Below are 27,898 nucleotides of genomic sequence, written 5' to 3'. Positions count from 1 at the left end.
CAGGCTCCTGGGAAGCTGCCAGCATGGCCTTTGCCACCGTAAAGCGTGAACACCCAGACTCGACAGGAATGTCAAGTGACGTGTGTGCCAGGACAGGAGGTAGAGGCATGCGACCAAGCAATCCACATCCTGCCAGAGAGCCGTTGGGGTGGCTGGCCAGGTGAAGAGCACTGAGAAGCGTTGTGGAGGGAGGGCAGGTCAGCAACCATGCAGCTGCCTGGCTCCAGAGGAAAGGGAGCCCTGAGCTGGAAGTGCTCTCTCTCTCTCCAGCCCAGAGGTCAGACTTACACCCCCATCCCTGCCCACCCGGCTGGATTCTTCTCTCAGAAAGGAATTCACAACTCGCATTCCTGGGCAGGAAGCAGGGGTGTCAGCACTTGTTTTTGCTCAGGCCTTCTTGCATTCCTGAAAAGGAAATCTGCCTCGCCACTGTTGCCTGGTCATGCTAGGTGTGTGTGGGGGGCGGTGAGAGAGAGAGGGAGAAGGAGAGAAAGGCAGGAAGCAGAGAGAGAGGTGAGAAGCAGCTGGCTCCAGTGGTTTGGGACTCTGCTACCTGAGCGATTGCTCTCCTTAGCTGGTACTGTGGCATTGGCCATCTGCTGAGGGACTGGTGCTAAGAGCCCCCCTGGCTCAAACAGGAGGGGGCCAGCAGTTTTCAGTGCTGGGGCTCCCCTCACTTGTACACACACTTGTCGACCTCCAGGGCACGCTGTCTTCCTACCAGGGCTGGGCCCAAGCAGCTGTCTGCTAGGGGGCCGAGGTCCCTTTTACCAGGATGAGGGGTGAGTTTGTCTTATTAACACTGTATCGGTTTGTAAAGTTGGGAGGGGGGATAGGTTGTGACTAGACACTGTTCACATGCTTAGAGTTTGTTGCTCTGCACACTGTAAGATCAGGTGAATAAGAGACTGTGAAAGAGACAGGGCGGGGAAGGGCCTGGGACACGCCTGCTGGGATTCTGATACAATCAGAAACCTGTCGAGGGGGAATACAATCCAGACTAGATTCTTGCTGTGTGACAGAAATTAGGGTCAGCCAACCAGAGCAGGAGTATGGCTGAGTCCCAGATCCCACCCATACTCCATTCCCAGCCCAGATTAGACACTTGGAAAGGAGACTACTGAGACACAGGGACTCTTGCTGCTCAGATTGGGAAGGCAGAGGGGAATTTGCGGGAGCAGAAGTTTGATCCAGCGGTTAGCTCTGGCTGTGTCCTTTTGGCATGACAGGTAAAAGAGCCCTGACAGCCATGGGCAAGTGTCTGGTGAAGGGAGATGTTAGTGTGTGGTGTTCTTATACAAGTACAATTGTGTGCGTGTGTGTACAGGGGGAGGGTGTGTGTGAAATCATCATTTAGGACTTTTAAAGGCAGACTGCACAAACCACTAGCAAATGGACCTGCACCAGGACAAACATGCATTGGCAGGGGTGAGGGGGTGCTGGATGATTTAATGGCTCTGTTGGCTGGCTGTTTTCTGTGATTCATGGAGTTTTCTTAGGGCATCATCACAGCCCTGCCCTGGAGGCACCTTGTCACCGCCTATGGAGCTGCAGTTTGCTATTTGTGCATTGGGGAAGACCCTCCTCCCCCAGGTCTGCTTGTGTACTTGTGAGGGGGGAGGAGATGGACGGGAAAAGGAAATTCAGTCTCCATTGTTCACTCAGACTAGACAACACTTTTATAGACACCAAGCTGCCCGCCACCTGGAGCAGTTCAGCTCAGCCCTGCCTGGAGGGGGCCATGCGGGAGGTGGGGAAAGGGAATTCAGCCTCCAGAACTAGCCTTGGTCTTTCTGCTGAGACTGCCTGTCAGGAAGCTGGTTGTGTATTGAACGGTCACAGGGCCCCTGCTTGGATTTCTTTAATGAGTGGGTAATTCAAACTCTCAAATCAATTTCCAGGAAGCAGAGTTCAAGCTAGCAGCCAAACCAGCAGTGCCAATGCTTGCCCACTGCGGGCCCTAAGCAGGAATATTTTTGAGCCCCCACCCACATAATACAAAAGAAGGCAAATTCTTATAATAAAAAGGGAGTAGGAGGCCCCCTGGAGCTGCTCAGGGCCATAAGCAATTGCTTAGTCTGCTTATGCCCAGTGCCAGCTCCGCAAACCAGTTTAGGAGCCGGCACACCCTTCAGGGGCTGATGTTAAATTCCCCTTCTGCACAATTCTGTCTCCAGACAAATAAATTAATCACAGATTCAGAATAGAATATTAGTTGCAACAATGTTTCCCCCGGGGGACTTCTAGCCGATAGGAAGACTGCAGGTGCTTCGTGTTCTAATTACCCCAAGTGCAACAGGCTCGAGATAATTAGCCTTGTCCTTGCTGGATTAACTCCTACTGAATTCTCAAGTTGACAGCCTTGCTGTGCAGTTTGGTATCGTTTAGACCCCAGTTTAGCAAAGGATGATTCCATTCTCACCCTGGGAGCTGCAGACGGAGGTGGTGAGCTTTGCCTAAAGTGACAGATTGTCTTGAGTGGCCTCTCTTTCACCCTCCATTTCTGATGCCCCAGGTGGGTGGGCACCTATTGGTCCTTCTGGACAGTTCTGGTATTTAAGATGATTGATCTGCCATTTGGGCCTGGAGAGCTGACCCCTAGTGCCGCTCCATGTCTGTGACTCTCCACTGTCACAACACAAGTTCTGCCTCCCACTTCCCAGGCTCTGAGGATGCACCAGGACAGGCTGACAGCCCCACAGAGGAGGAGGAGGAGGAGGAGGTGCTGTGGGAGAAGATTGAGAGTTTGCGGCACCAGCTGACCCGGTCCTTGAACCCAGCAAAGCTGACGCCCTACCTGCGCCAGTGCCGTGTGATAGATGAGCAGGATGAGGAGGAGGTGCTGAACTCATGCAGGTTCCCATACAAGAGCAATCGCACAGGTAGGAGAAAGCAGTCTGTCACAGTGGGTGTGTGGAGTCCTTCTTTCCCCAGGACACCCCTGCCACGCAGTGAAAATACCACCCTCAGTGCTCCCCCATTCTTATTCCCTACAGTGACTATCCCACCCCACAGCCAGCGCTCCTGCCCCGTTCCCTCCAGCGACTTCCCCCTGCACGGCCAGCGCTCCCACCCCATTCCCCACAGCAATTACCCCCACAGCCAGCACTCCCTCCCTGTTCTCTGCAGAGTCCCTTCCACAGCCAGAACTCCCACTTCGTTCCCTACAGTGACCCCTTCAGCCACCGCTCCCACACAGTGGTTTCCCCCCTCCCCACCCCAGCCAGGGCTCCTGCCCTGTTCCCTACAGCGACTCCCCTCCACAGCCAGCGTTCCTGCCCCATTCTCTCCAGCCAGAACTCCTGCCCCTGCCCCATTTCCTCCAGCGACACCCCCCCACATCCAGCGCTCCTGCCCCATTCCCTACAGCGACCCCTGGCCAGCACTCCTGTCCCGTTCCCCACAGTGATTTCCCACCCCCACAGTCAGGATTTCCATCCCGTTCTCCACAGCGACTCCCCCCCCAGCCAGCGCTCCCACCCTGTTCCCTCCAGTAACCCCCACAACCAGTGCTCCCGCCCCGTTCCCTACAGTGACTCCCCACACAGCCACACTTCCCGCCTCATTCCCCACAGTGAACCCCCCCCACAGCCAGCACTCCCGCCTCATTCCCCACAGTGAACCCCCCCCACAGCCAGCACTCCCACCCCATTCCCTACAGCAACCCCCACACAGCCAGCACTCCCACCCTGTTCCCTACAGCAACTCCCTCCCACAGCCAGAACTTCCACCTCATTCCCTACAGTGACTCCCCTCCCCCAGCCAGCGCTCCCGCCCCGTTCCTTACAATGACCCCCCCAACCAGCGCTCCTGCACCGTTCCCCACAGGGATTCCCCGTCACAGCCAGCGCTCCCACCGTGTTCTTGACAGCAACTTCCCCCCCGCCCCCCCAGGCAGTACTCCCGCCCCATTTCCTCCAGAGACCTCCCCCGCCCCCCACAGGCAGTACTCCCATCCCATTTCCTCCAGAGACCTCCCCCGCCCCCCACAGGCAGTACTCCCACCCCATTTCCTCCAGCGACCCCCACACAGCTAGTGCTCCCGCTCCATACTCTACAGTGGCTCCCCCCCCACAGCCAGCACTCCCGCCCCGTTCCCCACAGTGATTCCCCCCCACACACAGCCAGAGCTCCTGCCTTGTTCTCCACAGCGACTCCCTCCCCACAGCCAGCACCCCTGCCCCTTTCCCTCCAGTGACCCACCCACAGCCAGCGCTCCCATCCTGTTCCCTACAGCAACTCCCCCCCACAGCCAGCGCTCCCGCCCCGTTCCCTCCAGTGACCCCCCACAGCCAGCGCTCCCGCCACTTTCCCTCCAGTAACCCCCCCCCACAGCCAGCACTCCTGTCCCATTACTCACAGTGATTCACCCCCCACAGCCAGAGCTCCTGCCCCATTTCCTCCAGTGAACCCCCAACAGCCAGTGCTCCCGCTCCGTTCCCCACAGTGATTCCCCCAAACACACAGCCAGAGCTCCTGCCTTGTTCTCCACAGCGACTCCCTCCCACAGCCAACACCCCTGCCCCTTTCCCTCCAGTGACACCAAACACGGCCAACGCTCCCGCCCTCTTCCCTCCAGTGACTGCTCCCACCCTGGTTCCTCCAACAACTGCCCCCACAGCCAGCGCTTCCACCTTCTTCCCTACTGCCTTGATCTTAAACACGGTGGAAACTGGTGAATTTGCTCCTTGGTACAGTGATGTCATTACACCCAGTTGCTCATGGGTTTAGCAGTGCCTGTGTTGCTCTGTCTCTTTTAGGACACCTGATGGACATCCTTCGATGTCGAGGAAAGCGAGGCTACGAAGCCTTCCTAGAATCTCTGGAGTTTTATTACCCAGAGCACTTTACCCGGCTGACAGGGAGGGAGCCAGTGCAGCGCTGCTCTATGATCCTGGGTAGGGACGCAGCCCCCTTCTCCCTCCCCAGCTGTGCAGTGGCTTTGAGAAACCTGTGTGTGAGGAACCCATACCCCCTGAACCCTGGCCTGGGGAGAGCCCTGCGTGTGTGAGGAACCCGGGCACCCTGAGCCCCAGGTTGGGGAGAGCCCTGCGTGTGTGAGAGATGATGGGTTCCCCATGGGGTGCCACCTGGAACTGGGGTACCACTGAGCCCCCCTGACCCACCAGCCTGGGCTCCCTTTTACATTGTACTGCTGTGAAAAGCTGCAAAGCTCTCTGTGTAGCCTGCACTTTCACCAGCATACATACAGGTAGGGACACTACCAGCTGCAGTTACAAGCAGGTTCACTGTCCAGGCCCTGCAGGGGAAAGCTATTCCCAGCAACTCAGGCACACACCCCTTTTGGAGTATAAACCCCAAATTATTCCGTCTTGCGCTGCACAGGGAACTGTACAGCGTAAGCTCATAAAATTCATCCCCTCCCTCACTGTGGAGAGGAATATGCCATATCCTTTTACCACTGAGTAGTGATTCCTACACTCTGGTTTAGATAGAGCAAAAACAAGTTTATTAACTACAAAAGATAGATTTTAAGTAATTATAAGTGATAGCAAACAGATCAAAGCAGATTACCTAGCAAATAAACAAAAGACGCAAACTAAACTTAATATACAAAATAGATTGGATATGAATAGCAGATTCTCACCCTAAGAGATGATATAATCAGCTTGCAGATTCTTAAGGGGCAAGCTGCACTTGCTTACAGCTTGGAATCCCCAGGTATTCCATTTACAGGCTAAAAATCCCTTTAGCCTGGGTCCAGCACTTCCCCCAGTTCAGTCTTTGTTCCCCAGGTGTTACCAGAAGACTAAGGGGAGATATGATAGAGGTATATAAAATCATGAGTGGTGTGGAGAAAGTGAATAAGGAAAAGTTATTTACTTGTTCCCATAATATAAGAACTAGGGGCCACCAAATGAAATTAATGGGCTGCAGGTTTAAAACAAATAAAGAAGTTCTTCACACAGTGCACAGTCAACCTGTGGAACTCCTTGCCTGAGGAAGCTGTGAAGGCTAGGACTATAACAGGGTTTAAAAGAGAACTAGATAAATTCATGGAGGTTAAGTCCATTCATGGCTATTAGCCAGGATGGGTAAAGAATGGTGTCCCTAGCCTCTGTTTGTCAGAGGGTGGAGATGGATGGCAGGAGAGAGATCACCTGATCATTGCCTGTTAGGTTTTCTCCCTCTGGGGCACCTGGCATTGGCCGCTGTTGGCAGACAGGATATTGCGCTGGATGGACCTTTGGTCTGACCCGGTATGGCCGTTCTTATGTTCTTGGATGGGGAGTGAAGAACCCCAGGTGGTGATGTCAGTGTTTTTCCACTGACCAGTCTGGGAACTAAGCTTTGAAACAAAGGGTTCCCGCCATATGCAAAAGCTATATAAGGCGGGGAGTGACACCACCTGGGGTTCTTCACTCCCCGCCTTATATAGCTTTTGCATATGGCGGGAACCCTTTGTTTCAAAGCTTAGTTCCCAGACTGGTCAGTGGAAAAACACTGACATCCCAAGATGTAGTCTAGAGACATGTGGTCGTTGGAGGCTCTCTGTAGAGTCCTCAGGAAGGCTTCCCAGGTGGGAGATAAGCTTCTCCTAAGGCCTATTGTTTTCCTAATGACCCATTCCCCACCCATGTCTAGAATGAAAACCTCTTGTCTAGTGGGCATTCCCCAGGTGTAACTATATTGGAAATGCAGAGACAGAGACAATATTCATAACTACAGATACAAAAGAGATACATGCATACAAACAGGATAATAATATTCAGCAACTCCTAACCTTTCCAATGACATCTCACAAGACTTATCTTGCATAAAACACATCATAATTATGTCATAATCATATCATAATAATATCACTGCAAAGAATGTGGGCTGCAGGGTCACAAGAGGAACCCCCGGGCACCCTGAGCACCAGGTTGGGGAGAGCCCTGCATGTGTGAAGAACCTGGGTACCCTGAATCCCGGGTCGGTGAGAGCCCTGTGTGTGTGAGGAACCCAGGCACCCTGAATCTCAGCCTGTGGAGAGCCCTGTGTGTACCAGGTTCCCCGGCACCCTGAACCCTGGTTTGGGGGTACAGAGTGACTGACAAGTCTGTGCCCCAGATCTAAGACAGGGTGGTAGCTGTCCCTGTCTCAGCACCCAGGAACTGATTGTTTTTCTCTCTTCCAGATGAGGAGGGCCCCGAAGGTCTGACCCAGTTCCTTATGTTGGAGGTGAAGAAGGTGAGGGCACAAAGGAAAGAGCTCTTGGTGAGAGAGCACCAGTTAAAGGTGAAGAACCAGGCCCTGGAGGAGGAGCAGACCCGGCTGGGGCAGCGGCTGCAGGAGCTGCTGAAGGTGCAGGAGCGATCCCAGAGGCTGCGGGAGGAGTGGGACTCCAACAGCATGGAGCTGCTGCGGCTGAAGGATGAGAACTACATGCTGGCCATGCGCTATGCACAGCTGTGTGAGGAGAAGAACCTGGCCGTGCTGCGGAGCCGGGACCTGCAGCTGGTGGTATGGCAGGGTGGGAGAGTGGGCGCCTGGCAGTTAGTGGGTGAGAGGAGTGCTTGTTACTGAGCATGGGTTAGGCTGCCGATTAGGGACTGGGGTGTGATGGGAGTTCCCCTTGAGGGGGTGTGGAAGGGAGAGTGTGTACGTTCTGTCTTGGTACTGCAGGCAGGATGAGTGTTGGGGGGAGGGGAGGAATAAATGAGTGTATGTATGCTAGCGGTGGTATTTTTAATGTCTCTTTGTGAGCATTAGTGTTTCATTGAAAATGGGTGTGTTCCGTTACCTACTGGTACGTGATGGTGTGTTTTAGTGTGCATGTGTATCGTACCTTGCTCTGTCGTACCTTGCTAGTGTCAGTGTGCACTAGGCTCTGTGTGCGAGGTGCTCTGGACTGCCTGGCATTGGGTGTGTTACTGAGGTGCGGGGCAGAGAGCCCACCCCACACCTCCTCTCCCCTCAGATGACGCCAGGGAGAAGGAATTCATGACACATGCCCTGGATACCATCCTTTCACCTCCAGCAATTACACACCCACTTCTGCTGGCTGAGATAGGACGGCTGCACCTTGAGTTCACTTATTTACAAGCCTGTCCTTGCTAACACCTGTTCCTTGGGTCGTTCCAGTGCCAGGCTCCCACGCAGCCCTGCCGATGCCCCTCCCTGCAGTGCTGCCTGCCTCCCTGCTGTTCTAGGGCTGGGCCCTCATACGCAGCCCTGCCCATGGCCCTCAAGTCCCTGCTCACACTCTGCTCTTTCGGCCCTGGGATCCCCACACAGCTCTTGCCCATGTCCCTCACTCTTGACCAGCATCCCTCCGCTATAGCAATCCTAGGCCTCTTCTGAGCACAGGCAGCTGGATTGTTTATGGGTCTGGTAATATGGACAAATACCCATCAGAGAGTAGGGTGAGACCCATGGTCACAGTCTAGCCCAGTCCCCCTCTCTGGATGGACACCAGGATGTGATGAGTGGACCCAGCCACTGGATTCCATGTGCTGCTAACCTCCCTGGGTCTGGGTAGTGACTGGTCACAGTTCCTAGCTCTGGGTCTCTCAGGGTATGTCTACACTGCAATAAAACAACCATGGCTGACTGGGCTGCAAAGCTATAAAATTGCAGTAGATATTCAGGCTTAGGCTGAAGCCTGGGCTCTGAGATCCTCCTCACCTTGTGGGCTCTCGGAGCCCAGGTTCCAGCTCGAGCCCAAATGCGAACACTGCAATTTTATAGCTCCACAGCCCCACCCCAGCAAGCCTGAGTCAGCTGACTTGGGCCAGGCAGGGGTCTTCTACTGTAGTGTAGACGTACCCTCTGGCATGCTTCTAGGTGCAGACCCCATGTCTGGCAGCTTTCCTGGGCAGTAGGATCCTGCAGGTCAGCTGTCTAGCCATCGGAACCAGTGCTCCATCCTCCAAACTCCCCCCTCCCCCCTTGCTTAGATACATTCACCCAGAGCCCACCTGACTGTGAAAACTCTGGTTTCTTGATTAACCCCTTCAGAGACGACAAAAGAAAGGCAGGAAAACAAGGAACACAGGCTTAGCATGGGAATTTCTTAGCCACAGAGACTTCACTCTTAACAAAGCATGCTCAAGAGTCACAGATTTTTGGAAAATAACAATTCGGAACACAGACCTGCAACTGTGATCTCACCCTGTCTGTGAGTCTTGGGTTTGGTCAGCATGGTCAGCGGCGGGAGGGATAGCTCAGTGGTTTGAGCATTGGCCTGCTTAAATCCAGGGTTGTGAGTTCAATCCTTGACGGGGCCATTTAGGGATCAGGGAAAAAATTGGGGCTTGGTCCTGCTTTGAGCAGGGGGTTGGACTAGATGACCTCCTGAGGTCCCTTCCAACCCTGATATTCTATGATCCTTCAACTAGTCAGCCCTTCCTGCCTCCTTAACCTGGTCTTCTGATGATGGATGGGGCCTTGCTCAGAGAACCCCCTTTCTGAAATATAGCCTCTATTCTCTTTGGTCATGTGGCCAGCAGAACAAACTGCAGCTCTCCCAGCCAAGTCCTCTAGCTGGGAAATTCCAGCTCCTCCTCACCACTCACACTGCTGTGCAGAGAGGTCATTGCTCCAGGGGCTGGCCAGTCACTGAGAAACAATGAAAGCTGATAGGGCTAGATTGCTCTGTTTTAGCTTCACAGAGTCATTCCACTAGGTGCCAAGCCCCTACTACCAAATGGATGCTCTAATGAACACTGGAGGTTGCAATATAACATGAGGGTTACAGTATAAAATGGCAGTCACTTAAAATGGGGCTCACAGTTTGGTACAGACCTAGCCTACTCTGTCTCGCCAACCAAACCCCTTTCACTTGAGAGCTAAGCTGGAAGAGACCTCCTCCTCATCCCGTAGCTGTACAAGGCTTTCCCCATCGTGTTGTCTCAGTCCTTGCTCTCATTACTCCCAAGCCCTCCCTGTGTGCCAGCCTCCCCGCTTTGCTCCATGGCACCTAAGGCAGAGGCGGTGGGCGTGAGGCTGTCTGTGTTCTTCCTGCCCCAGGTGGACCAGCTGAAATGTAAAGTTAGCAGCCTGGAGGAGGAGTGCAGGCTGCTGAAGAAACACAAGTCCACTGGGCCCCAGCGAGAGGCAGAGGAACGGGGTCAGCCTGACACGGTGTTTGAGCTGCAGGCCGAGAACCAGAGGCTGACGGCATCACTTCAGGAACTGCAGAGCATGCTGCAGGTACAAGCCTGAGCAAAGGGAGAGAAGCAGTGGCAGATTAGCCACTGGGCCAATGGGGCCCCTGGAAAAATGGATGCCCACAAACCCCACCACACACTACCTTGCTCCCCCGCACCCTGACCCCAGTTCTCGGCAGGAGAGCCAGGGGAGGGGAAATGGACCAGGATTTGGGGGGACTGCAGGCAGAAGGGGTGGGGAGGGGCCCCCACTTGCACTGGCCCAGGGCCCCACAACCCCCCTAATCCACCACTGAGAGAAGGCTGGGTGACCCTGACTCCTCCATGGCTGGACTGTCAGTGGGACTGAGAGCTCTGTCCTTCATGATTACAGTCCTGTGGGGAGGGGGCTGAGAGCCCTGTCCCACATGGACACGGTCTCACCCTAACAGGGAAGGGCTCTGGAGTGAGAGAGGGGCTGAGGCCCACCCCCTATGTTGTAGGCAGGGATGGAAGAAACTGGAGGTGGTGCTGAGCCTCTGGCGGGTCATGTTGCTAAGGAGGAGCTGATGGGTGTTGCATGTGGAGAGGGGCTGAGGGAGTGGCGTGGAAGTGGAAGAAGATGGTGAGGGATGAATAGGGTTACTGGGTAGACACTGCATGGAAAGCGTTTGGAGTGAGTTGCAGCTTGATCCCCCTTGCAACCTACACTCTGCCAGCTCTGATCCGTGTCTCCACATCTCCTTTCCCTCCTCTGCTGCTTCACCATCACCACCCCGTATGCCTGGAGCAGCCTCTCTCCTCTGAGGTACAATACAGCTCCCCTCCCCTCCTTCAAATTCTTCCTCAGAGTCACTCAGCTCCCTTACCAAGGCTGATCTAGTGGGCGTGGATGCTCCCTGTGGCGTCCTCTGACCAGCTGGCCCCACCATGCAGCAGTATGGAGGTGGGCATTAGGTTCTGCCCGTCACCAGCTTTGTCGTTCGTTCTGATGTTCAGCCCATTGAAGTTGCCTCCCTGCGTCCCGCTCGGGGACTGAGCAGTGCTGAAGGCAGTCAGCCTCGATTCTGCTCTTCTCCACTTGGGAGTGTTTTCAATACAGCTGTTTCTATGGTGGGGAAAACAGATACAAAGCTCAGATTTCTTTAGAGTCTAACAATAAGCCGGGGCTATAGCCAGAGATGCCAGACTAGAAAGGGGACCTGGCACCAAGCATGACAGAATAACAGCCCCCAGGACAATGGGATAGAAGGACCAACACCCAAGGGCATACTGAAATAGCAAACTAAACCTGTGCTGAATTCTGAACAGCAACAAGGTCCCTGTCTAAAATCGAACCCTCAGATTCTCTCGGGTCCTGTCTCTGGTTTGGTACTTGGAGGATCCTTAGCAGTCCAGGTTTGCAGATTCACACCTAAGATGGGGTAACAGGACCTTTATGCTCAGTCAGGGGAACCTGAACAGGGAGGGCCAGGGGGCCATGGCCCCCCATTTTTTACCAGCTGTAAGGGAGAGCGATGGTGGGGGAGGGGAGGGGAGGAGAGGAGCGAGTGGTGGGCGGGATGGTTGAGGGAAGAGGCAGTGTGGGACCAGGGCCTTGGGGGAATGGGCAGTGTGAAGGCAGGGCCTCAGGGAAGGGACAGTGTGGGGGTGGGGCCTCAGGGGGAAGGGGAAAGGCCAGGGCCACAGTTCAGGTGCCGGTGGGGGCCCCCACACTTTTAGGGACCTTCTGCTGCTCGTGCACTAAGTACTCAGGGGTCAGGCTTGTTGTTAAGGCACTGGACTGGGACTCAGGAGATCTGGGTTCATTTCCTGGCTTTGCCACAGATTTTGTGTGTGACTGTGGGCAAGTCACCTGATCGCTCCGTGCCTCAGTTTCCTGCAATAATCCTTCCCTGGTCTGTTTGGGGCGCGAAGTCTTCAGGGTGGTGCTTAGCACAAGCGGGCCCTGATCTCAGCTGGGTGCTGCCGTAATAAAGGTGACCATAACAACATGCAATTTTCAGTCCCCTTAGCAGATGAGCCTGAGGCTGCCCCTAGCTAGAAGCATCCCTTGGTGCCTGTGGTTAGGCTACTCAACTATTTTGTCTCCTAGGCAGCGAGCGAGGCCCAGGCGCCAGGCTCCCAGCGGATCCTCCTGGACATTTTGGAGCACGACTGGAAGGAAGCTCAGGATGAACGGCAAGAGCTGTGCCAGAAGCTCCACTCCCTGCAGAGCGAGCTGCAGTGGGCTGAGGAACTAAGGGATAAGGTATTTCCCCCTCCCTCAGTACAGCTGAAGAGCGGGGCCCTCTGGAGCGGGGATGTTTGCCCCTGGTAGGCGTGACGCTCTGATTCCTGTCCCCAGTACCTGCAAGAAGTGGAGGACCTGCAGCTGAAGCACCGGACTCTGCAGAAAGATTGTGATCTGTACAAACACCGGATGAACACGGTGCTATCTCAGCTGGAGGAGATCGAGAAGGAGAGGGATCAGGTGAATTGTCCTCCCATTCAGAGTCCCCTTCCCCAGTAGGAGAGGAGCCGAATCTCCACTCCTGATCCCCCAGAGTCCTCTCCAGCCTCTACCGGGAGGGGGCTAACTCTGCGTGCCTGAGGCCTATAGTCACCTCTTCCCCTCTCACCCTTAGTGTTCTCCCCATTGCTGGCAATTTTTCAATCAGGATTGGCTGCTTTTCTAAAAGATCTGCTCCGGGAATTATTCCAGGGAAGGTTCTGTGACCTGTGTTATGAAGGAGGGCAGACTAGAGCATCACAATGATCCTTTCTGGCCTTGGGATCTGACTCTCTCCCTGCAGGCTATCCAGAGCCGAGATAGGGTGCAGCTGCAGTACTCCCAGAGCCTGGTCGAGAAGGACCAGTACCGCAAACGGGTTCGGGCCCTGGAGGAGGAGAGAGATGAGCTTCGGAGCAAATTGAGCCAGGTGGAGGGTGTGGAGAGCACTCTGGAGGCACAGCTGCAGCAATGCCAAGGCAACCGGGATGTGGGCATCAAGGTGAGTGACAAGGAGCGGGTGGGGATGTAGAAGGAAAGGACTCTGAGGGAGGGGTGGCTGGGGAGGAGACCCTGAGTGGAAAGGGAATGGAATGGGAAGAGAAGAAGGGAGGAGTTGAGGGGTCTCCAAAGGGCCTGGGCATAGAGGGGACCAATGACCTTCTCATTGGGTCCCTTCCTTCTCTCTCAGGTGTGCACCTCCTCCTACTCTCTCTGCTCCAACTTAAGCAGCACCTGGAGCCTGAGTGATAACCCCTCCCCCCTGGGGAATGGTGTCATGGACACGCTGGGTGTCCCCGCCATCACCTTTCCAGGGGACCTCACATACCACAGCATGGTAAGAGCAAGGGGCCTTAGCCCTAAACCCTGCAGCCCGTCTGCAGAGTGGGTCCATATCAGCATGACCCTGTTTCACAAGGCACAGAGGGGCACGGGCTTGCCTGAGGTCACCCAGGGGGTCAGTATCAAAGCTTGGAGCAGAGCCCAGGAGCTCCCAGTGTAGTGTCCAGAGGGTGCTCGTTCCTGGGGAGCAGACTAGCTCCTCGCACCCACCAGTGCCCCTAAGTGCTCACTACTCTCTTCCTCACTCTGAGGCACAGCGATCAGTAGCCCTTGAACCTGGTTCCCTAGTTAGTATCAGTGTGGATGTGATTTTCAGTCACACACAAAAAGCTATGCGGGCAATCCAGGCTCCATTGAACTCAGTGGTAAAACTCCCATTGACTTTAATGGGGCCAGGATTTCACCCCAATCCTTAGAAACTCCCAATCCTTGGCAATGTCCTGCAGTGGCAAGTTCCATAGTTAATTACACAGAGTCCTTGCTCTGCTTGTGCCCGTTGCCTTTACAGCTCACCCCTTCTGTGTTACAGAGGAGGATGAATATGAGGACCTGACGGGTATTTCTTGCGCATTCCCCCTCCATCAGACCTACCCATGGCCTCGGCTGGTATCACGCCACTTGTCAGGCAGATTGCAAAGGGATGGGGACTCAGTGAGGTGCAGCATCTTGTCTCATGTCTGCTGAGACCCTTCCCCCATCTCCTGGGGTGGCAAGGCCTGGCAGAGCCCCCAGGAACAGGGCAGGGGCGGAGAACAAATGGGCACTGAACAGGAATGTGGCGCCAGCAGCTCTGGCTGGGAACCGAAGGTGATTCACGCAAAGAGGAGCAGGATGGGGGTGCCGCTGGAACTGGGCTGAGGGCGGCTCTGGATGGTGGGTGCGGTGCAAGATGGTGTCTCCCTTGCTCTGTTCAGGAGGTGGCTCCAGAGAGCGAGAAGGACATTAACCGCCTTTCCACCGTCCCCTTCCCGCCCTGTGCCGGCTCCATCCTCCGACGGCAACGGGAAGATAGATCCATGCCCTTCAAAAGGTAACACATGGAGTCCTGGTCCTTCCGTACCTCACTGAAATCCCTTACAGGTCGCTTCGGTTCCAGCCTCCCCAGCAGGTGCTGCCACAGGCAGGGGCCCCGGTTGAGGGAACAGAGCAGCTACTTCAGTCCCAGCTTCTGGCAGCCAGGGATGCTGTACAGCCAGGCGCAGAAGTGATGGCTGAGGGGAGCGCCGAGGGGCTGCAGTCCTGGGGACTCCAGCACATTCTTCACAGACTGGGAAAACATGCCCTTGGCTGCCGAAAATTTGAGAATCATTGCAGGGTGCAGGAGTGCTGGCTGTGAGGGAGGGAAGGATGCAGGAGCGCAGCTGCTGGGGAGAGGAGCACCAACATTCAAGGGTGCAAGAGCACTGTCGGCTCATGGAGAGGGTGTCTCTGAGAGGAAGGTGTTGGCAGCGCTGGCTGCACGTGGGGGGAGTGGAGGGGCTGGCCGCACATGGGGGGTGGGGGTGGGGAAGAGCGGAGGGTCGTGCAGCACTGGCTGTGTGGGGCGGGGGGAGAGCTGAGGGGTGCACCATGCTGGCCGCATGGGGAGAGGGGGGAGGGGCGAGCCATGCTGGCTATTTGGGGCTGGGGGAGAGCGGAGGGGCAGGCCATGCTGGCTGTGTGGGGTGGGGGTAGGGGGTGGAGGGGTGGGCCATGCTGGCTGCGCGGGGGTAGGGGGCGGAGGGGCGAGCCATGCTGGCTATTTGGGGCTGGGGGAGAGCGGAGGGGCAGGCCGTGCTGGCTGTGTGGGGTGGGGGTAGGGGGTGGAGGGGTGGGCCATGCTGGCTGCGCGGGGGTAGTGGGCGGAGGGGCGAGCCATGCTGGCTATTTGGGGTGGGGGGAGAGCGGAGGGGCGGGCCGTGCTGACTGTGTGGGGTGGGTAGGGCTGAGGGGTGGGCTCTGCTGGCTGTGTGGGGCGGAGGGTCCTGCAGCACTGGCTGTGTGGGGCGGGAGGAGAGCGGAGGGGTGCGCCGCACTGGCTGTATGGGGCGGGGGGAGAGCGGAGGGGCGCGGCGCGCTGACTGTGTGGGTGGGGGGAGAGCAGAGGGGTGGGCCATGCTGGCTGCGCGGTGGTTGGGGGCAGAGGGGCGAGCCATGCTGGTTACAGGGAGAGGGGGCTGTGCTGGCTGTAGGGTGGGAAGGTACCACTAAGGAAGCCCAAGCTGCTGGGAGAAATGGGACTGGAGCCCTGACCGCAGTGTGGGAAGGGTGAGGGAGTGCTGGCAGTGGGCAGGAGCTGCTGGGGAAAAGGTGCAGAGCGCAGGCTGCAGGGGAGCTGCTGTGGGGAGCCATGCAGGCACAGCAGGTCTATATCATGACACTGGTATTAGAAACACTGTTGCCTGGTGATTCCCCTTTGTGTTTCTCTGTCCCTTCCAGCCTGTCCTGTGGGTCTTTTGGCAGCATGGAGGACATCACAGGTATCTGCAGTCATGACTTTTCCAGAAGGACTTTCCTGGGAACTAGGTGAGGGGAGAGACAAGGGAGAGAGGGGACAGGGAGCCGGCTCCAGTGCCTTCCACCAATGAAGCGAGCCGCAAGGCTGTGCGCCCACTGGGGGGCACCATTGCCCCACGCTTCCGCCATCAGCCACAGTAGCAGTTTCTGGAGGGCCCGCCTGTCTCCTGCGGAGCTTTTAGGATATTCTGGTCTAGTATATGTAATTTATAGAGGGTTTTATTGACGGAGAATTCGATTCAGAGTCAGAGGGGTAGGAATGGGAAGAGATAAATGCTTCAGCTTCGGGTTGTAATCGGTCCTTGGTGACGGGCTGTAACTCTCAAGAGCATGTCCCACTGTATATCTCGGGGCTGGCTGGATTTGTGGCACGGCCTAGTGTTGCAGCTCCGCAGCTGGGTGGTTACAGGCTACCTGGGTTCTGCTGTCAACCCCTGGCCTGTTGCTGGAAGCGGGTCGGGGAGGGGAGGAGTTGCTTGTTCTCAGAGTCCTGGCCTAGGAGCCCAGTACAGGTTCTAGCCCTCCTTCCTTCCACAATTTACCTGTCTCACTCCAAACACCCTGCAGGTAGGACAGACCCTGAGCTGGGCCCCTGCAGGATTCTGTGTCTATGCAGTCATCAGTGGTGACTTGCTCTCTACTCTCTCTCTCTTTTCTAGGGAGTGTCACCACTCCTGTTTCATCGGCCGGTCTCTCCTCCTTTTCCAGCAGTGCATGCACCAGGGTGAAGTCGGAGATCTGCTTGTCCACCATCTCTGACCAGAAGGAGCTCATCAGGTGGTGTTTTCCTTTCATTGACTCATCCTGGGATTAGGCTTGGTGCTGGGGAAGGTGAAGGATTTCATCTCCTGAACACTGAGGCAATGGGGGATCCCACTCCCTGTCTTGGGGTGGTCTCCCTGTTCTGTCATTTATGGGCTTTCCCAGGTGGGACCATGACCCTATCTGGAAGGCCGCTTTCTGATAGGATGAGAGGAGGGACACAGTTCCTTGCAAAGACAACAGGCTTGAATTTCCCATTGTTTTCTCCCTCACCAGATCCCTGGTGGTGCAGCTGTCTAGCATGGATCACCTGAGCAACCCAGTGCCCCAGCACAGGGGGCTTGGAGGGGACATCTCCATCCTGGGGGGGAACAGAACAGGGATTTATGTCCAGTGGGTGAAGCCAGGTTCAGAGGCTGAGAGTATGGGACTGCGCGAGGGCTGCCGGCTCCTAGAGGTGAGTCTGGAGATTGTCATGCTCTATGGAACCACAGTCCATCTTAGACAGGAGACATTTATTAAACAAGTCAGCTACAATTACAACACAAACAACTGGGTCTCTGCACTGCTTGAGTCCCCGCTTTGTCTTCCTTGTTCACCAGGAGCCACTCCTTTCCTATGTGGCACACAGAAATGAATGGTTGAATAATATAATGGTGGTGAGCGTATCGATACAGGTCTGTTTAGATTGGGGTGGGCAAACTTTTTGGCCCAAGGGCCACATTGCAGTTGCAGAACTGTATGGAGGGCCAGGTAGGGAAGGCTGTGCCTCCCCAAACTGCCTGGCCCCTGCCCCCTATCTGCCCCCTCACACTTCCCGCTCCCCTCAACCCATGTGGAGAAGAACTGCTCCGGTGGAAGTGCCTTGGGGTATTTATGTTGGCAAAATATAATTACCTGACTTGCAGTTTGGCCAGGCCACTTGAATGAACAGCCCTGCTCTTGGAAAAACCACTTTTTACAAGCTTTGACCTGCATCTCCAGCAACATGGCTCCATGCTGGGATACTGACTAGGAGGGAAGAACATCTCCTCTTGAGTGTTCAGTACCTGAGTGGTCTCCCATCTGGGTATTAACCGCACCTGATGCTGCTTAGTTGGAGAACAGGCTGGATGGTGCTGGTGGCCTGTGATACACAGGAGGTCAGAAAGGATGCTCTGGTGGTCCCTTCTGGCCTTAAACTCTATGGATGTATGAACATCAGAGACCAAAGTGCCATGGGCTGCATGGGGTTATAAGGTTTGACGGTCAGAGGGGAGCCACAGTATGAAGAGCATTGGGGAATGGTGTGAGCCATCTAGGCCAGCAGCAGAGGCTTCAGAGGAAGGTGCAAGAAATTCTGTGGTAGGCAGCTGTAGGGTAGCCTGCTGTCACAGATGGTTTCCCCCCTGGCTAGAGGCTGGGCTAAGCCCTGCATTATGAGGAATTCAGTCCCTTCCAAAGCTCTCATTTGTCCTTTAACTGTATTGGGGCGCTGGGTGGAGGGAGCTGGGAAGTGGAGAAGGAAGGCCTATCATCTAATGGCACAAGCTGGTCTGTGTGTCCTGTTGTAGTCACCACCTCTCCCTCCTATCCTTCTTTCTTTGGCAGCTGAGGGGGACTTTACCAAATGGGCAGGTGCTGTCCCTGGAGAACTGTACACGGGAAGTAGCTTACCTAAGCCTGCTGCACTGGGATGACCCAGCTGGTCTCATCTTCTTGCCCGACATGCAAGGTAAGTTCTGGTGGCTGCTTCTTGTCTTGGGAGTAATGATGGTTGTCACTGGGGTAAAAGCTCCCTTCCCTTCCAGGGTGAGATGGGGAATTCAACCTCCTTGTCCATTCAGCCCAGAGCAACCCGAGTCCTTGGCTCTGTCCCTCCCTACCATAAGACCCCCACACCCTGCCTGAGAGGAGACTCGCCATGTTCGTTCAGTTCCAGGCTTTGTCTTCACACCAAGGCCCATGTGGCTGTGAATACCAGATCATGTAGCACAGCTGTATGTGAGACCCAGAAGTTCCAGCGATGACTGCCCACCTTGCTCCTACCTGTGTCCCTTGGAGAAGGGCACTGGCTGTGGTGAATCTCATTCTGTCTCTCTTGTGCCAGGGTACCAGCCTCTCAAGGAGGCCTTAGAAGAAGGGAAGAAAGTGACTGGAGACTCCTTTTATGTGCGCACCAATCTGATCCTCCTGGAGCAGTCAGACCGCTATGCCCTGTGCGTCAAGTGTCGGGAGATCCTGCACGTCACTGACACCATGCACAAGGGGCGGCTGGAGTGGTACTGTGCTCGTGTCGACCCCCTGACGCTGCAGGACCTGGACAAGGGAACAGTGCCTAATTACAGCAGGTAATGCGGGCATAGGGGGCTGTAGTCCTTGTTGGGGAAAGCCCTCTCATTGGGATCTTGACAGTGGGGAAGGAGAGTTTATCTTCCCCCTTTTTGCCTTTGGGTTCCCAGCAGCTCTGTAGGAGTACAGGCTGTCTAGCTTCTCAAGATCATATGACAGGGCCCCTCACCATGGCATCTAGGCACACCCAAGAGAAGGGGTGATAGAGTATATCCCTTCCCATTGATGTTCTAACACAGCTCTGTGGGCTCAGTGGGGTACGCCCCCTTCAGATTCTGTAGCTACCTGATGGTAATCTCTCTCCTCCCAGAGCTCACCAGCTTTTGAAGGTACAGGAGAAAGGCCAAGTCTCAGGCCGGCAGAGGGGCTGCAGGAGAAATGTAAGCTGGAGGAGAAAACGGTGGAAAGTGTGTGTGTATTGCAGTGCCTGTGATCTGCGATCACTCAGTGTGGCGCTCTGTGTCCTGTCCACCGCTAGATGGAGACATATGGGGTGGCTGAGCCTGCTGTAGGCTTGGCTGTTGGCTCTAGCAGTAGTGGCTGATGCTTTGAGCTCCAGAGGGGCTAGGGTCAATCTCAGCATGGCGTTACATGCTCATTTGACCAAGCGTGCCCTGTGCTGGGATTCTTGCCTCCACCGAAACATGCTGTGGGGTAAATGAAGGGGAGAGGAGAACACCTTGCTGGAGATTGTCCGACCTCACTACGTGCTGTGGGAAAGGGAGGAGCAGTCAGGGCCATGCCGTCTACTCTCCCATGGCCGGAGCATGGAAGTACCAGTGTTAACTCCCTGGGCTGGGCGTGAAGAGCAGGTCTGCCGTGCTGGGTCTGGAAGAACTGGAGTCTCAGACTCTCACTTTCCTGGGGTCTGGGTCTGCTGCAGGGGCCAGACCTGGGTGCTCTGTACGGCTGCGTGTGCCAGGCTGGGGCTCGGCCAGCCTGGGGGAACGCTCAGCAGGCAGCACTCTGCTGTGGGGGGCTGAAGGGGTGCCTCATGTCAGGGAGCGGGCATGGAAAGGTGGCTGGGAGGGGGACGCCTGAAATGCTGCTCTGAGCTTTTGCATACTCCTCTAAACGGAGCCCCTGATCCTTCTGCGGTCTGGGCCTCCCTGCCTTCCCCTGCTCGTCTGCCTTCCAATGCGAGCCCTTTCTGTGTCAGTGGAGAGCAGCGGAGCGAGGGGTTCTGTGTCCCTGGTCTCTCCCCCATTCTCCTTAGCTGAAGAAACGGACCCTGGGCCAGCTGCGGCTGGTGAAATCCAAACCGCACGGGGAGCCTCCTCAGCAGCTGCTGCTGGACCGCTGCCCAGGTAAGCTGCTGCTCTGTCTGTGCCCTCCTCTGGTACAGCTCCCCAGGGGAAGGGGCTCCCTTGGGGACAAAGTCAATCCCTGTGAGCCCTGAATAGTACCTGGGGGGTCCCTGATGTGACCCCTCTGTGGCTGTTTGCCTGGCAGAGCCGGGAAGCCCCTCCCCCCGTGGCTCCATCTTCCCTATCATAGGTCGAGGGCAGACAGCCAGGCCAGCAGGTTCCTTGTGGGACTCGGAGGGCTTCAGGGGGCAGTGGGTTTGTGCAGGTAGGTGAGGGAGAGGAGTGCCCTGTGTGTGCCACTGCCCTGACCCTGCACAGTGATCAGGAAGTGGGTCTGGGCAGCTTCGTGGCCTACCAGGCTGAGATTGGGAGGGGTGTGGGGGAAGCAATGGGGTTACTGGTGGGCGGGTCTGGCAGTGGGCGCAGTGGGGTGGGGGTGATAGGTGGGTGTGCTGGGTCAGGGACAGTGGCAGGGTGGGGGTGATGGGTTTGGGGTGACAAGTAGGTCTGGCAGTGGGTGCAGTAGGGGGTTGGGTGGCTGTATGTACTAGTAGGGTGGGGTGCAGGTGGCAGGAGTGGGCATGACGTGGGGAGAAAGGAATGATCTCTGTGCTGCTGACAGCTCTTAGCTCTTGTTCACTCACCTACCTGTCTTCCAGACCCAGACAGGAGCCCAAAACCCTACAGCCTTGTGCGCCCCCTGGTTGTGCAGGCCCCTCGTCCGGTGGTACTCTCCCCTGACTGCATAGCACCCAGGCTCATCAGGAACCTGCTGGACCTGCCTACCTCGCGCCTGGACTTTCACGTGTGCCCAGCCAGTAAGCAGGAGCAATCAGGTGACTTACCCAGAATCCCACAGGCAGTGTGGTGGAGTCACGCCTCCCCCTGGAACAGACCCCAGCTCTACTGAGTCCCGGTCCCTGCGCTAATCACATAGCCTTTCTTTGGGGAGGATTGCCTTTTTCCTCCCGCTAATCTGCAGCCACTTACCAGGGAGAGGGCTTTGATGATAAAAAGAAAAGGAGTACTTGTGGCACCTTAGAGACTAACCAATTTATTTGATGTTGAAGATAGGTCATAGGGGTGCTGGAACAATTTGTATAGTGGGGGGGTGCTGAGAGCTATTGAGCCAAACTGTAAACCCTGGATATGATGGAAACCACTTTAAGCCTGGAGGTGTGGCCGCACCCCAGCACCCCTAGTTCCAGCACCTATGATAGGTTGTTCCTATCTCTAGAGTTGGTGATATCCATGCCCGTGGGAGGCCCTCTCCAGTCAGGTGTGGGAGCTAAGAACCCTGGAGCTCTGAGGAGTGCACTTACAGGTCATTCAGGGATGGGGAAAGATGCCTCGATATCCTCCTCAGCAGCCAATGCAATGCTTTCTGGCTCTTCCCACCCGGCAGCTGCTGCCGGGTCATCTTTCAGCCTTTCTAACCAGCTAGTGTCCCATTTTGCTTGGGCCTCTCCGAAACACCTGATGCCTCCCGTCGTAATCTGGTCTGCAATTGTCTTCGGCCTTCTGGCGGGCCAGCTTCCCACCGAGCTTTTCCGTGCCACCAGGGACCCAGCCAGTCTCTTGGTCTGGCTGGAGCATCTTCCTTTGGTTGCATGGTGGTCGCTCTAGTAGGTTCCTCCAGACTGTCCGTAGCCCTCTTCCCAGGGAGCCCCCTGCCTTTGGCCTGAAGGTGTGTAGCTTGTGAGCGTCGCTAGCTCGCTCTTCCTAGCTTCCCTCCAGGTGACCATTGTAACCAGCTGCAGCACCGCGCACTTGCTCTTGTTCCCCTAAGGACGTCTCTCCCTCTAGTTTTTGTTGTTTTACAATTAGCATGGCTGGTTGGGAAGCGATTTCTTTTTCTGCAAGAAATTTCTATGGGAAAAGAGCCACCACCGCCACCCCTTTTCATTGGCGTTTCCCTTCAGAAATGTCCAAACTGGAAAATTTTAAAACAAAATGGGAGGGGGGGTGTTAAAATCTCCATTTTCCATTGCAAAGGAACCTTTTGAAAGTAAACGTTCTGCCTAGCTCCACTCACGAGCCGTGTGACTTGTGCAGCTGGGGTGCTGTCCTGCGAGTGCCCTGTCCTGCACCCCTTGGATCCCACTCTTACATCACACTGTGGCGTTGGGGGACCCTATGAAAGCCACTTACAAGGGCTGTGGACATCAACCATGGTGAGGATACAAGCTCCCTGTCTGGCTAGCCTGCTCCCCACCCATGGACTGCCCTTGCCCAGGGTGAAGGCGGGTCTAACGGACATCTTCCCGCCACATAGCCAATGCCACAATTCAGGCAACTGCACCTGTATTCCCCCTCGTGGTCCACCCACTCACAGGCTCCTGGCTCCTCTGCTGTCACCTCTCTTGGACAGAGACCCGCAGTGCTCTCCCTTCTGATCAGGGTTTTTCCAGGCTGCACAGCTCCCTGCTTACACTGTGATATCTCCAGCAAGGCAGAGTGCCTCAGCAAGCCAGCTTTGCCTTCCTTCCTCGGAGGCTATACACAGTGTGATTACCCACAGTTAAGTTACCACACAGCTCTTTCTAAGCAAGCACACTTAAAAGTAAGAGCATTACAGAGAAAACATTAAAAACAAGAAAAGAACCTACATGCATGCTAATAAACTTACAAGGGCTCTGGCTGGTGACACCCTTTCAGATCCCCACCAAGGGTTTTTCCCCTGTGTTTACAAGTTCATTACAGCGGTTAGTTCAGAACAAGCCCTCCCCCCCACCCCCCCAAATGGATCTGTAGGTCACTCTCAGATCCAGTTTGGGCCTCTGATCTTGTCCTCACGTAACAGGTGATGAGCCCACAGTGGCTTTCTTCTCAGAGCGCAGCTTTAAAAGGCTGGGTCCAGAGGTGAGAAGTTGTCCTCCCCTCCTCCCAAGTATCTTCCAGGGATCCCACTTAGTTTGTCTGGCACATTGTTTCAAGGAGTCTTGTGATACTCATAACACTTCCCAGGGTTTACAGGAGTCATGTGTCCTAGCGGCATTATATACAACCCCACAATAACTGGTAAACAGCTGCATTTTTAACACAATGAACTCCTAGGATACTGAAACCTAATTCAATGAGGTTTAACGTAATTCAGTAAGGCTTGTCTAGGATACTGCACAAAATTGCCATATCTGTCATGGACAACCCACTCTGCCTCCCTCTGCAGAGACCCTGGCTAATGACGAGCCAGCTGCTACCTCTTCCCAGGAGAACTGCATGGCTCCAGGTTCCCTCCAGGACCAGAGGGAGAGCAGGAGGATCCGCACCATCCGGGAGTGCATCAGCAAGGTGCTGAGTGGAGAGCAGCAGCTTCTGGACGCTGCCTGCTGGGTGGTAGTGGGCCTGGGGCAGGGATGGGAGGTCCTACCAGACACTAGGAAGAGGATGGGATTATTGAATGGGGGAGAGAGAGGAAGGAAAGAGACCACTGAATGGGGAGGAGAGTCGGGGGAAGGAAAGGAGTCAATGACTTGGATGCTGGGAACCTTCAAAGGAGTTCTCCAGCCACTAGCTTCCTGCATCAGACTCTGGGGCCCTATCAAGCGTCAGATCTGGTCCCTTTATGAAGTCCACATCAAAGGGGGAGCAACAGGTGTTAATGCTAATGATGCTAACCACTAATTAATCAGTGGAGCTTGCTCCATCCCAGCACCTTCCTCACCTTCTCCAAGAGGGGGTGGAATGAGGAGGATGTGGGCTCTGTGGAGGAAGCCCTGGAGATGCACACTGCACATATGTGAGGGGAGGGAAGGGTTACGAGGGCCCCCTGGCCAGGCTGGACACACAGTCCCTTATGTATCAGATGACCCTGCTCTTTAATTCTCTGATATCGTCTTGGGTCTAGCTGTAAATCCACATGTAATGGAATTACTACTGGAAAAGCAATGATATCTCACAGTATGGGGCTTGATTTAATGTAACTGTCAGGGACTTTGGGTTATTTCTTTTCCATTTAAATCAGTAAATCTATGCAATTTCCTTGCAGAATAAACACTGCCTGCTGGAGCTGGGCCTCCAGAGGGTGAGGGATCTAATTAAAAGTGAAATATACCCCATCATTATCCACGTGGAGGTCACCGAGAAGAACGTCAGGGGACTCAGGTACGGAAAGCCCTTCAGAGGACTAGCAGAGGTCATACCATGGAAAAAGAGTGACTCTGGCCCATGTTCAAAGAGAGACAAAGGGAAGGGGGTGGGCATGCTGCTGGGGGGGGGGGAGGGGGGAGGGGTGTCTCTGGAGGGGAGGGGGCAGGAGCCAGAGGCAGATTAAGATTTATTGGGGCCCTGGGCACAAAGAACCTTTTGGCCCCTCCTCCCGCCTTGGGGCCCTGTCCCCTGCTCCTCCCCTTCCTCCAAGTCCCACCCCCTTGCCTGGCCAGAAGCTGAGCCATTGTGGGGAGTCTTGGATCTTCCACCTGCCCTGGACAGCATGCCCAGGAGGGCAGGAACATGTGCCGGGGGCTGCTCTCGGGCATCCCACCCAGGGCAGGTGGGGGGGTCTGGGGCTCCGGGGCTCCCCACAGCTGCCTGGCTCCCTGGGTGGCTCTTACTACGGGCTAGGGTGACCATACATCCCGTTTTGGTCAGGACACTCCTCTTTTTAAGCCCTGCCCCAAACACCCTGACCTTTTTGGCAAAACTGGGCATTTGTCACGTTTGCTCTTGCCAACTGCAAATGGGACAAATGCCCAGTTTTGCCAAAAAGGGGCTTAGCGGGAGGGTGAGCGGCAGGGCTCAGCCCAGCTCTCCGGGTGGGGAGGGGAGGAGAGGGGCTCGGGCCAGTGACTCAGCCAGCGGGGGGTGGGGGCAATATGCTCACTGGGCTTTGGCTTCTGGCCAGGGGGCGGAGCCTCAGGGGGAAGAGGAGGAGCAGGGGGCAGGGCCATGGGTGGTGTGTGGCTCCTGCATTTGAGGAGGCTGGGCAAGAGCACCAGAAGCTCCCTAGAAGTGTGTGTGTGGGGCCAACTGTCTAATCACACAGACCCAAACACCTTTGCTCTGCTCTGCCCTGCCCTTTCCCCAAGGCCCTGCCCCTGCACCGCCCATTCTCTGAGGCCACGCCTCGCTCACCCCTTCCCCCCTTCCTCCATCACTCACTCTCCCACACCCTCACTCACTTTCACCAGGCTGGGGCAGGTGGTTGGGGTGCAGGAGGAGGTGCGGGCTCTAGGCTGGGGCCAACGGGTTCGGAGTGTGGGAGGGGGCTCCAAGTTGAGCCTGGGGTAGGGGTTGGGTGTGGGAGGGGGTGCAGGGTGTAGGCTCTGGGAGGGGGCTCAGGGCTGGGGCAGAGGTAGGGTGACCAGATGTCCCGATTTTATAGGGACAGTCCTGATTTTTGGGTGTTTTTCTTATATAGGTGCCTATTACCCCCCACCTCCGTCCCGATTTTTCACACTTGCACGTCCCTGCAGCCTGGTGCTGCTGGGCTGCAGCACCCACAGGGAAAAAATAGCAGGTGCACCACATCCACTGGCAGCCAAGCTCCCCTTGCCCCCACCCCATCCTCGCCACCTCCTCCCCCAAGCGCGCCACATCCCCGCTGCTCCCCGTCCCAGCGCTTCCTGCCCTAACAGCTGTTAGGCGGCACTTAGGACTTTCCGGGAAGGCGGGGAAGGCGTGGGGACACAGTGTGTTGGGGGGAGGAGGTGGTAAAGAGGTGGGGCGGGGACTTGGGGGAAGGGGGTGGAATTGGGGCAGGGGGGCTCGAGCACCCACAGGGCAGAGGTTAAGTCGGTGCCTATGGGGGGCTCCATGCACTGCCCCTGCCTGCAGTTCCCAGCCAAAGCGTTGGGGGTGGGGGCAGCGCACAGAAACCCCCTGCTCCACTGCCCAGGAGCTGCAGGGACATGCCGGCCATTTCTGGGAGCGGAGTGGGGTCAGGTCAGGCAGGGAGCCTGCCTTAGCCCTGCTGCACCACCGGACTTTTAGCAGCCTAAAATCTCCCGGATTGGCTCCAGTAGGCTCTGGGAGATAGAGACCGATTCTGGGAGACTCCCGGCGAAACCAGGAGAATTGGCAACCTTAGGCCACCAACGCCCAAACCGTGGCTCTGCCCTGAGGCCCTCCCAACTGGACCTCCTCCCCGTGAGGCCCTGCCCATGCTCCACTCCCACTCCCGCTCAGGCCCCACTCCCATTTGGCCAGTCAGCCCCCTCCCCTGACACCCCTCTGTCCGCCACTCGTGCCTCTCTGTCCCCTCCCTCGAGGCCTCCCCTGCCCGCTGTTTGCTCCTGGAATGGTGGGCGGGGGTGCCTCAGATGCGGGGGTGTAGAGAGGTAAGTAGCGGGTGGTTGGGAACATTGTGGGAAGATGTGGAGTGGGCAGAGGAGGAGCAGGTGGCGGGGCCCCAAGGGGCGAGGAAGGGTGGGGAGAGGAGGAGCAGAGGGCGGGGCCAGAGTTCCGACACTCCTGTGGGGGGCCCCCAAATTGGCCGAGGCCCCCTGGGGGGTAGTCTGACCCTGGTGAGAGTGCTGCCTGGGTGGGGGCAGGGGGAGTCACTGGAGGGAAGGGGGCAGGAGTGCTGGCTGGGGTACACTGGGGTACCATAGCTCTCTGGGTGGATGATGTTTATGGCTGTTTCCCTTTCGCTGTCAGGAGCTTACTGCGGAAGCCAGGCCAGCGTGACTCTGATGTGATGAAGCTTTGCCGGAGCGCCGAGCAGGCTCTCCACGCCCTGCCCTGCTCGTGGGCCTGTGTGGATGCCCAGTCCTGGTGCCAAGCTGAGGAGCTAGTGAAAGTGGTGCGGCGCTGCGTCTTCCAGGAGCAGAACAGGGTCGTGTGGGTTGAGGATGGCGAGCTGTGATCTCACACCCGGCAGAGCTGGGGCCGTGTCTTCATGGTGGGAGGCTCCATATGGGGGAGTGGGGCGCTAGTTTCCTTTCCCAAGGGCGGTGCCTGGAGCACACTTGGCTTCTCTCCTTCATCCCCAAACTATTTCCGAAACAGCATGCCACTTCTCCCTGATCGGCTGCAGTGGGATGTTTTTGCCATCAGCGGAGGTCTGGAGGAACAAGGAGGCCCCTCATGTGTCAGGGAGTTGGGCCCACTTCAGGCTGCTTGGAGACTGGCCAGGGTGGGGGTAACATGCGGACTCGGACTCCTTTTCCTTTATGTCCAGGTTTAGTGGAGGGATTTCCTTCCCCTTCCCACCAAGAATCCCCTCACAGCTTACAGCCGCCGCTCCTCCAAGAGTGCTCTTGGCACCCAGACCCTCTGTATGTCCCAGTCATTTGGGGAATCAGATGTGAGGGGAACAGAGGGTAGTCTGCGAAAGTGTGTGCGTGTGTGTGAGTGAGAGACTCTCTGCCTTCCTATTGCTCCATTCCCCTGCCACCCCATCTCCTCCCCTTCCCCATCATGGCTCTCTCTGGCACCCTGTCTACCTCAGCTGATGTCCGGATGGAAGCGGAGGTGGTACACATTCCCTGCCGCAGGCAGAGCGACACTACGCGGGGTTTGTCAGGCCTCCTCAATGGGTGGTAATTGTAATCTTTACAGTGTATAAATTATTAATGGACCCTTTTTAATTGGAAACCTGTATATAAAAGAGAATTAAATACCATTTATAATGGGAA

At 56.1% G+C, this 27,898-nt stretch overlaps 1 protein-coding gene across 1 annotated transcript; it reads left to right on the top strand.

Moving 5' to 3' along the window:
• Positions 1–211: 211 nt before the first annotated feature.
• CARD10 (caspase recruitment domain family member 10) lies at positions 212–27,898 on the top strand. The gene is made up of 21 exons (XM_048833039.2): positions 212–782; positions 2,664–2,882; positions 4,761–4,898; positions 7,139–7,464; positions 9,973–10,155; positions 12,187–12,342; positions 12,439–12,564; positions 12,887–13,084; positions 13,274–13,420; positions 14,340–14,455; positions 15,844–15,884; positions 16,581–16,698; positions 16,960–17,140; positions 18,274–18,397; positions 18,773–19,013; positions 19,325–19,394; positions 20,231–20,321; positions 20,981–21,157; positions 23,491–23,612; positions 24,310–24,425; positions 26,919–27,898. Exons 1-21 carry the CDS (start codon positions 776–778, stop codon positions 27,124–27,126), a joined length of 3,105 nt encoding a protein of 1,034 aa, XP_048688996.1. The 5' UTR covers positions 212–775; the 3' UTR covers positions 27,127–27,898.

The sequence above is a fragment of the Caretta caretta genome, chromosome 1, assembly GCF_965140235.1.
Source record: "Caretta caretta isolate rCarCar2 chromosome 1, rCarCar1.hap1, whole genome shotgun sequence".
Taxonomy (NCBI): Eukaryota; Metazoa; Chordata; order Testudines; family Cheloniidae; genus Caretta; species Caretta caretta.
The sequence above is the reverse complement of the archived record's forward strand: the minus strand, read 5'-3'. Positions and strand labels throughout refer to the sequence as shown.

Coding starts and splice junctions, on each gene's coding strand:
- CARD10 (XM_048833039.2), top strand. Junction 10,156..12,186: donor AACTGCAGAGCATGCTGCAG/GTACAAGCCTGA, acceptor TTTGTCTCCTAG/GCAGCGAGCGAGGCCCAGGC. Junction 21,158..23,490: donor CAGTAAGCAGGAGCAATCAG/GTGACTTACCCA, acceptor CTCCCTCTGCAG/AGACCCTGGCTAATGACGAG.